At 38.0% G+C, this 10,189-nt stretch overlaps 1 protein-coding gene across 2 annotated transcripts; it reads left to right on the top strand.

The window, feature by feature from the left end:
* The first annotated feature begins 2,789 nt into the window (after positions 1-2,789).
* LOC107803647 (calcium-dependent protein kinase 26-like) lies at positions 2,790-9,946 on the top strand. 2 transcript variants are annotated; one of them, XM_016627412.2, is made up of 8 exons: positions 2,790-3,239; positions 4,044-4,968; positions 6,417-6,560; positions 6,670-6,822; positions 7,330-7,445; positions 7,558-7,725; positions 8,535-8,759; positions 9,466-9,946. In XM_016627412.2, the coding sequence occupies exons 2-8, from the start codon at positions 4,065-4,067 to the stop codon at positions 9,586-9,588; spliced, it is 1,833 nt and encodes a 610-aa protein (XP_016482898.1). In that variant the 5' UTR covers positions 2,790-3,239; positions 4,044-4,064; the 3' UTR covers positions 9,589-9,946. The 2 variants fall into 2 exon arrangements, with proteins under 2 accessions (XP_016482898.1, XP_075095941.1); XM_075239840.1 differs by lacking the exon at positions 2,790-3,239 and having other exon boundaries at positions 3,970-4,968.
* Positions 9,947-10,189: the final 243 nt, after the last annotated feature.

Raw genomic sequence — 10,189 nt, 5'->3', positions numbered from 1 at the left:
TAAAGCTTGGGCCTCCCGAATCGCCCCTTCATAAAAGGCAGGAAAGGTGGGCGAGTCTTTGATTGCTACTGCCCCAAGTAAGTCACTTGGGGCATTCTCTTCGGTTCGAAGAGATTCGGGGAGAGCCCCTTCAGACATATCCCCCATCCGTTGGCTTCGATGGGAAGCATCCTCGATCTCCAATGACTTGGGGACTCTACCCGAATCTTTCTACGATATATCCTCAGTTCGAGGCGGAGCCTTATAAACCACCATCGATCTAGCTGCCTGTGGAACATCGGTGGTCTTCTTCGATCGGGCCACCAATACGGACCCATCGTCTTCCTCTTCCTCATCTTCATCCCTTAGACGCTGAACCGATTCTAAGGTCAAAGGGATGGTATTCTTCCTCGACTTACGAGTCGACCTTGCCTTCAGTTTTGGATTTTCGGGAGCAGGGGCCCTTTTTCTCTTATTTCCCTCCACCGGTTTAGAAACCGGGTCCGAGGCTTCTTCCTCGCCGGGCAGGGGCCTCAAAACCGCATCTCTACCCAGGCCTACATACAAGAAAATCGGTTGCATATGTGTAAAATATTTCGTTCGAACTCTCAAAGCATGAGAAATAGGCTTACCATGATTTTTGGCCTCCCATCGGCCCTTTGCCAAATCACGCCATGAACGTTCGGCTTATGTAGAGGTCGAAGCCAGGGCCCGTACCTAGCTCTTAAGATCAGGAACGGCACCGGGCATCCAAGTAACCGTTGCATCACAAAAGAGATATCAGCAAGAAAGAAACAAAGAGACAAGGCGATAGGGAATAAGCAGCAGAATTACACTTGCGCTTCATATTCCATTCTTCGGGGAATGGCATCTTTTGGCTGGGATCAGGTCTGAAGTCTTCACTCGAACGAACCTGTCCATCCAACCTCGATCTTTGTCCTCATCTAAGCTCAAGAACAGTACCTTGGTAGCCCGGCGTTGAAGTTTTATTAGTCCACCTTGAAAGAGGCGGGAACTATACAATCTAATAAGATGATCGAGGGTGAAAGGCATCCCCTCGATCTTGCTTGCAAAAAAACGGATCAGGATAACGATCCGCCAAAAGGAAAGATGAATCTGACCTAGAGTTATTCGGTATTGACGACAAAAATCGATGATAACAGGGTCGAAAGGTCCTAACGTCAAAAGGGTAAGTATATACACTAAGGAACCCTTCCACGTGGGTGGTAATATCTTCATCGGGAGCCGGAATTACCACTTCCTTGTTATCCCAGTTGCAATCTGTCTTTAACTGTACAAGTTGCTTTTTGGTTATCGAGCACAAATACCTCGATACCGGCTCACACCGACTGGGAACCAACGAGCCATTATCAATATTAAAATCGAATATGAGAAGACACGTTCCAGGAACAAACTCCTTAGGCCGTGGCTCCATCGGTGTTTTATCGACGGCGGGCTGTGAAGAAGAAGCCTCTTTTTTTTAGGGACGATTTTGATGTTTTCACCATTTTTTGAATTTAGAAGAAAGAAATAAAGAAGATGTGGTGTTTCAAAGAAAAATTTTGCAGTAAAAACCATAGAAGGAAAACTTCACACTTAATTTAGAAGGTATGAGAAAATGCTTAGGAAATTTTGAGATTAGAAGATGTAAAAGTGATTAATGGTGAAAGAAGAGGATATTTATAGGCTGAGCAGTGGCGGTCCAATATAGGTAATGGCCGACCACCGTCTGAACTGAACCGATGGGACAGCTATCGTGTACGTCACAATCGGATTCGATGCACACGTCAGTATATATCTAATCGTACCGTTGGAAAATCATATCGTTTCTCGTTACATTCTTCCCGAGAAATGCGGGGACTATCTGTATAAGGTAAAAAATGATTAGTCCATCATACAGACTGGTCGGTATGGTGATACTTTGATCGAAGGGCGGCTTCGTAATACCAGGTCGAGGTCCGAAGTCAAGTCATCAAGCTTCGAGTTCAAGGACCGATCAATGACAAACTCAGCATCATTATCGAGCTCGTATCCAAATCGAACTACGGGGCGAGGCGAAATTGTCGAGCCTAAGATGCATAGACCGACCGACACCGACCCCGAATCGATACCAGACTCCGAGTCAGAATCGAGCTCGAGTCAAGATCGAGCTCACGGGCAAGAGCCGTTGCAATCCCACTAGAGGAGAGAATCCTGGCAGGATTTATGGAAAAGCTGATTTATCATGGGTCTCCCACTATGTATTTTTAATTATATCTAAAAGTAGGATCCTCTACTATAAAAAGGATGGCTACATTTCTGTAAAGGACAGTTCTTTGCTTATATTGTAACTCAAGCACCATATACTCCTATATTGAAGAGTTATTCTTTTAACCTTCATAAATTGATTCATCTTGCTTAGTCCTAAAAATCATCTTCTTTCCAACCTTGTTTATTTTGCATTCTTTGCAATCCGTATTTGATATTTCTATTTATCCTTACGATTTGTATTAAACTATACCACATATCCTTAGAACTACGTACAAATTCAACTCTATCCATTTTTCGGGTAAACAAACACCTCAACACAAAACTTGATCTTTTTTATATCTCACGTTGGTTCCATCTTTTGATCTCGCTCGCAAATAAATCCTCTATACACTTCTATTACCCAACGTAAAGGAAAAGTAGTGAGTATATGAAATAATTAAAAGGCATTGTGTGTTGTTAGTTGTTACTAAAAGTAGGCAACATTATGAACTATCGAAAACCTAAGCGGGGGTGAGTGAAATTATTTGCATTTATTTTAGCATTACTTGTGCAACTATAGTATTTTCATCCAGACGCGTTTGTAACTGAAAAACCTGCCACTCTCCCTCTGTCCCGCGACATTCTCTCCTAGTATTTACCAAAACAATTCTAACAAGAAATTAGTCAATGCAAAAACCCTAAACCAATACCTTTCATTTCCAAAAAGAAGAAAAAATTACGTAGCATTTATATACAAGTGGATAGCGAAAAGTTCTTCTTCTTGGGTCACAGATAACGACCATTTCCAAATTCAAAACGTTAATTCCCTTTTCCTCTTTTCTTCCTAGACTGGGTTGCTCCAGTTTTCTTCTTATTTACTCAATTTGGGTTGGTAATTTTCTCATTGAATACTTCAATACATTATATTCCTCTTTTTACGTATTGAGTTGTTTTCAATTCATCTTTGGCTCTTCCTCTTCCCCATTTCTTGAAAAGAAACCATAGCTCAGAAGCTCAGAAGGAATTTCATGGTATGTTGTCCATTATTAATTCATGTTGTTTGTTTGGTATGCTGCAGACTGCAGTCATGTATATTCATGCTGAACCTTTTGTTCTGAAATTGTTCCAACTTGTTTGCTGGTTATTCATTGCTAGAACCTTTTTTTTATTGTTGGGATTAGCTCCATTGATGATTTGATTGTGTTAAACACTGTTTCATAAGTCATGTTCGTTAATACCTAGACTCTCTTCACCCTTCATACCCTGCTTTCTCTTTCCCTCTTCTTTCTCTTTTTTAGTGTGATGACGTGTCATTTCGGTGCTGGAAATTTGACTTTCCTGGTGAACTGTATTTTCTAAGAGATTACTACATAGTTCAGTGATTTTAATGATACAAATAATAGATTTTTTATTTTACTGATGCAACGAGTAAAGTTCAGTGACCTTGTGTGAAATTAACTTGTACTATTTATTTGGAATTAGTAAGTTTCTGGAGTTGAGAATTTACAGGGTCAAGGTTAAGCCAAATATGTGTCGATGTTGACACTTAATTGGTATCTTCAAATTTTAGGAGTTGGACTTTACAAGATCAGACGAAAAAAGAAAAGGACCTTTACAGGGTCAAAGGTTTTAGTTTTGAAGTGTGTGAAGCATGTAGCGATGTTGACTTTCATTTTCTTCATTTGTTTAACTGTGATTTGAGTAGGTCATACTTTTGAATAAGGCATCATATTCATGGTTTACTGCTTCAAATGCTTTAAATTGAGAGGAGAGAAATGGGGTTGAGTTTGGTTCTTAATGTTTGAGCTCAAGTGTGAATAGCAATTAATTTGCAGATACTGGTGGAGAAGTGATAGATGGGGAACAATTGTGTTCATTCAAAGATCTCAAAGGATGGATTCTTCAGCTCCATTTGGTGGTCACGATCGCCGGATATGATAACGTATCAGAAAAAGCAAAGCAGTTCCCAATCATCTACTACAGAGAAAGAGACTGAAGATCCTAATTCTGTTCAAAATAAGCCTCCTGAAATGGTGAAGATAGAAAGTACACCGTCCGAGCAGGTGATCATCATTGTAAAGGATGAGATGAAAGATGCACGGGTGGTGAAACCGGAAGACACGATCAAGATAACAGTTGATTTGAAGCCTGTACAAATGTTGGGGGGACCTGAAAAGGCTAAGCCGGCAGAGCCTGCAAAAGCAAGGAAGCCTCACAATGTGAAGAGGATGGAAAGTGCAGGACTCCAGGTTGATTCTGTATTGAAAACCAAAACTGGTCATCTAAAGGAGCACTATAATTTGGGGGGAAAGCTCGGACATGGCCAATTTGGTACCACATTCCTCTGTGTACAAAAGGCAACAGGGAAGAAGTATGCTTGTAAATCTATTGCAAAAAGGAAGCTGTTGACAGATGAAGATGTGGAAGATGTAAGGAGAGAAATCCAGATCATGCATCACTTGTCAGGGAATCCTAACGTCATTTCAATCAAAGGGGCTTATGAGGATGCTGTGGCAGTTCATGTCGTGATGGAATTATGTACCGGAGGTGAACTCTTTGATCGGATTGTTAAGAGGGGGCATTACTCCGAGAGACAGGCTGCTGAGCTGGCAAGAACAATAGTTGGTGTGGTAGAAGCTTGCCATTCTCTTGGAGTCATGCATCGGGACCTTAAGCCTGAAAATTTTCTATTTGTCAATGAGGAAGAGGATTCACCTCTTAAGACTATAGATTTTGGGCTGTCTGTATTCTTCAAGCCAGGTATCTGTCCATTTCCCTTCATATTCTTTCATTTTATTGCTACACATTGTTGGTTGCATTGGAATTACCACTTCTTCTGAAAATAGAGCTGGACTTCAACGATGTTGTAGATTGAAGTGGCTAGTAATTAGAAATGTTTCACGTGTTTCAAATTCTGTACTTTGAGAAAAGATTTCAAATCATAACTTGTCATTTTCCCTTTCAGCTTGAATCTACAGTTTCAGATTTTGTTGACAGAATTTACCAGAACGATTTTATGCCTACTTCTGAGGTCAATGATTTATTTAGAAGGGAAATCATAGAAGGCATCCGCGTAAAACTGTAAAATTCATTTTCAATGAAGCTCTAGGGATAAGAGTGGAAATGCTCTTGGTTGAGAAACAAAAGTTGTTATCCTTAAAAGTTGAGTTCAGAACACAGCTTCGCTCTGCTCTCTGTTGGAATAAGAGATTGATTATTGAGAATTATTGGAATGAAAAGAGTGTGAAACAGAAGGAGAAATATTACTAGCAATTGATATGATTCATGCGAGGAGAATTGAGATAACAATTATGTAGTTCAGTTCGTACAATTTCCCCTTCTAATAAAGCTAGTATATTAATACTTAATCTGCATTGATACATTTAGTTTGGTTCTCCTAGTTGACAAGATGATATGTGGTTTCTCCTGGTGGTTGATCTAATAACTCTTTCTTGTGGAGGAGAAAGCTAGCACGCACCTCAAACTTTACTCAAATGAAAAAAAAAATCAGGAAAATCGGTAGAAGAATTTTTAGCTAGTACATAGAATTTAGATCAGCTCTGGTAATCTACGGGGGTCACACAAGGCTAATAATGTATAAGGAGAAATGAGGATATCTTCTCTTCATGTAATAAAAGCCAATTAGCTGATAAATGCAACTACCCCTGAGTTTATTTCCTTACCAGTTACCAGATACAAATGCAGAAGTAAAGTGTTTAAGTTTTCTCCTGGAGGCCATGTAACAAAGTAGTGATCATCGAGTTGTCATAGAGTAATCAAAAATCCAATATTTGTAGATGATTGTCAAGTCCAAGATAAAGTAGGAATGTGAGGGATCACACTGCTCTAGTCGAGCAATACTGTGACTAACTTTATCGAAATTTTCAGTTTTTACGGATTATATTACTCTAATCTACAAACTTAGAAAGCTCCAAATTCATTTTACGGATCTTTCTTCTTCATAATTCTTTAGTAGGAAAAGTGATGCAGATTTCGAGAGCTCGTAGAAGTTTTATGGACTAAAAATTGTAACTTTTTTCCTTGTGTGCTTATCATTTGATCAGGAATATATATTTCAAGTATCAGTTATTTTTCACGCAATTCTAAAACTATCTGTACGACATGCTTTCTGGCATTTCCTTGGTTTCTTTCCTTATGTATGTTGGTTTTACAGTGTCTAGATGATTGATTTAAGTTATGAACCACAGGGAAAATATTCGATGATGTTGTTGGAAGCCCCTATTATGTTGCTCCAGAAGTTCTGTGTAAGCGTTATGGTCCAGAGGCTGATATCTGGAGTGCGGGTGTTATAATTTACATCCTTTTAAGTGGCGTTCCTCCATTTTGGGGTGGTAAGTTGATCTTTTATTGTCTTGTGAGATGCCATATTTTCGTAACTTCGCAATTATGTTGTATGGAGTACAGAATGAGCTTCTCATTCTTCTTTTGATATTTGGACAGAAAGTGAGCAGGAAATATTTGATGAGGTTTTACGTGGTGATATAGACTTCGAGTTGGATCCTTGGCCTAAAATCTCTCAAGGTGCAAAGGACTTGGTTAGGAGAATGCTTGTCAGAGACCCCAGAAAGCGACTAACAGCACATGAAGTTTTATGTGAGTCATCATTTATCTTCATCTTTGTATTCAGAATCTGGCTAACTATAACTTGTCAGGACAACTGTTTTGCTAAGGGCGGAGAGAATATAATATTTAGAGTCCTCCTTTGTTTGTCTGATAATGCGAGTCCTTAAAGTATGATGTGTCTTTTGCGTCTAGTTCAAATATGACTGAATACGTAAGTTTTCTGATGGAAGTAAGATGATAAACCACTTGTCATATAGGGTAGTTTGTTATTTTAGTTGGCTATAATATGCAAGTTTATTCGACTGAAAGCACCTTGCAGTGAAATAATAAACTCTAAAGAGTTAATACAGTAATGTTGTTTGCATACAGTGGTTTTAGTTGTATGTCATTTGAGTTAGATCGTCTAAACTAGTCTTGTTTTCTTTTCAAAGTTCAATAGTTATCCCTTTCATTTGACTGATTACCAATACAGGGCTGGTGCTTTGGCATTGAACTTTCAAAATTTTCCTTTTGTTATTCTTATATTTTCTTTTGCAGGTCATCCTTGGGTGCAGATTGATGGTGTGGCCCCAGATAAGCCTCTCGATTCTGCAATATTGACTCGCTTAACACAGTTTTCTGCTATGAACAAGTTGAAGAAAATGGCTATCAGGGTAAAATGCTAGTATAACTTGCACAGTTACATGGAAAATTGATTTAGTTATTGTTCTTCTTCTAATTGTTATAGTTATCCATGTCTTCTAAAATGAAGTTTTATTTATGCAGGTTATTGCAGAGAAACTTTCTGAAGAGGAAATCGCTGGCTTGAAAGAGATGTTCAAAATGATTGATACAGATAACAGTGGCCAAATTACTTTCGATGAACTAAAGATTGGATTAAAGAAATTTGGAGCTAATCTTAATGAATCAGAGATACACGACTTGATGAAGGCTGTAAGTCTCTTTTTCCTTCTAGTGCTATATGTCATGTCATCGACTTATTTTGTTTTCATACTGGAGGGTTCTTTTCTTCATCTTTCAAAAAGGAAGAGCGACATTCACCAAATTTTAGCCTAAAAGTTTGAATTCTAAATCTGCATCACACAGTTTAAACAATTTTAGTGACAGGTTTTCCTTAATAAATCTTGAAGATGATGAAACTTATGCAGAAGTTTAGAGTTTATAAAGATGATGATGATCCTTATAGCTTGTGCACTTCCATCTACCGAGTTGTGAATTTTCAAATTATTATATACTCCTTTTAACAACTACCCATATGTTTACTGTTTCTCCCAAGTTCCATACAACTTTTGTCCCCTATAATCTTAGAAGACTAAGTCTACCAGGTGCCAATTGAGATTCTCCGTCTTCCACATCTTTTGCGATTTTCTCTCAAAAAAATCTGTACCGCTGGTGTAATATTTTTGTACTTTGCCATTATCTATCAGGTTACTCCCACATTTTCATACTTAGTTCTGCTTGAGGTCAATCAGTACAAAGTGCCTTCCTAACTCAAGATTGAAAAGTAAGAGTAATTTATATGTCAATGAGTTTTTGAGTATGTTATGCAATATAAAATTATTGACTTTATGAGAAACAAATGGACTTTCTTTTCCTTCAAAAATGTAGTCACGCTTGTTATGAGCAGTTTAACTTAGCTAATATCTAAGGATTTCACAAGTGTGTGTGTAGGTAGTCTTCATTAGATAACATAGTACATCTCTTTCATTATATTTAGCTCCAATCTTCTGCTGAAAATGCAGGCGGACATTGACAATAGTGGAACAATTGACTATGGGGAGTTCGTAGCTGCAATGCTGCACGCCAACAAAATCGAGAAGGAAGATTATTTGTTTGCAGCTTTTTCATACTTCGACAAAGATGGAAGTGGTTATATTACAGCTGACGAGCTTCAAAAGGCTTGTGAAGAATTCGGCATTGAGGATGTTCACTTGGAAGAAATGATTCAAGAAGCTGATCAAGACAATGTAAGTTGGCTCCTCTGCCATTTCTTTACTCCATAAGAGCTTAACAATACATGAAACTTGTATTAGCTTGTAACTTGAGAGTTCATAAACCAGAAACCTGACTTTTTTTAAGGAGATGCTAATTTAAAAGATTTCGTTAAGAAATTCGCGTCTAAGGAAAAACTCCAGATTTTGTGCCACACAAAATAAGAAAAAGGACGAATTCTTTTTCTCTCTTTGTGATTTAATATTATTGACCATTTTATAATGTGTTTATTAACTACTCTAACTAAACAGTATAGGTAAGCTTCTAAATTATGCATAGACTTAGGGCCAGTTGTAGAGTTTGGTGGCCCAAAAAGATGTCACATTGAGCACACTAAGTGCTGGACAGTCAGACAATGAAGCCGATTATTAGGCCTTAGTCAAAGTTCATAAAAAACATATGCATAACATAGTATTCAGGCTTTGGAGCCTTCATGCTTCGCTAGACTATAAGGCTCCATGTGCTGGATCCAACAGTGGGTTCAGCATAACATAGTATTCAGGGTCGAACCTTATATATATGCCAGAAAACAAGTATAGATAGAGTTAGACACAAAATTTAGGTCCCTTAGCGTCTAATTTTTGAATCCGTCACTGACCGCACATTGATACTTCCGTCCTTATTACTGGCACTAATTCTTGTTCTGTTATTAGTACAACTGACTATCTTCTAATCTTTCAGGATGGTCGGATAGATTACAATGAGTTTGTGGCCATGATGCACAAAGGAAATGCAGACTTGGGTAAGAATCGGTTGCCAAATAATTTTAACATTGGATTTAGGGAAGCAATGGAGGTTTGCTGATACAGTCATGACCTTTTGTAATTCTTCTTTTCCTGTCTTGTATTCTCTTTGTAATAATCCCACATTTTCAACATGTATAGAAGTGTAGCAGATTTAAGTATCATTTGATGCTGGCACATAGCAAATGCCAGCTCCCTTTCATGTAGTCTGGAGCTGTGGCTTATTTGCTTGCCAGTTCAGTGTTTACTCCGAAAGATAAAGTATTGAAAACTATAGGATGTAGTCTTGCATTATATTTCAAAGGAAGCAAGATAATGGCTGTTACCATTTCTCCTTTGCCCTTTTTTTATTTGTTGTTGTATTGAATATCTTCAACAGAGTGTACTTTATACCTTCTTTATACTCCATTATTATCTTATTCCCCATATTTGTGGAGCCTCTTTATGTCAATTATAACCACATAATTTGCTTTTTGTTAAACTAAGCTATTTAACCACTTGCTGGACTCAACTGATTAATTATTGATAAATCAAGAATAGTAGTATAATTCGCACCTCTCGAAGGTCATTATTATACATAACCGTGTAAAGGCTGTTTAGAAATTAAGATGACTAAATTATGGAAATGACTGATCTTTCTGTATAACAAGTTAGAACCAGTT

The sequence above is a fragment of the Nicotiana tabacum genome, chromosome 19 (genome assembly GCF_000715075.1).
Source record: "Nicotiana tabacum cultivar K326 chromosome 19, ASM71507v2, whole genome shotgun sequence".
Classification (NCBI taxonomy): domain Eukaryota; kingdom Viridiplantae; phylum Streptophyta; class Magnoliopsida; order Solanales; family Solanaceae; genus Nicotiana; species Nicotiana tabacum.
This window is presented reverse-complemented; position numbering and strand designations above follow the sequence as displayed.

What these genes read in the sequence shown, in the direction of transcription:
- LOC107803647 (XM_016627412.2), top strand. Translation starts at nt 4,065, where the DNA reads ATGGGGAACAATTGTGTTCATTCAAAGATCTCAAAGGATGGATTCTTC. An exon ending in TGAAGAAAATGGCTATCAGG is followed by an intron (nt 7,446 to 7,557) that starts GTAAAATGCTAG and finishes TTATTTATGCAG; the next exon opens with GTTATTGCAGAGAAACTTTC. An exon ending in AAGAAGCTGATCAAGACAAT is followed by an intron (nt 8,760 to 9,465) that starts GTAAGTTGGCTC and finishes CTAATCTTTCAG; the next exon opens with GATGGTCGGATAGATTACAA.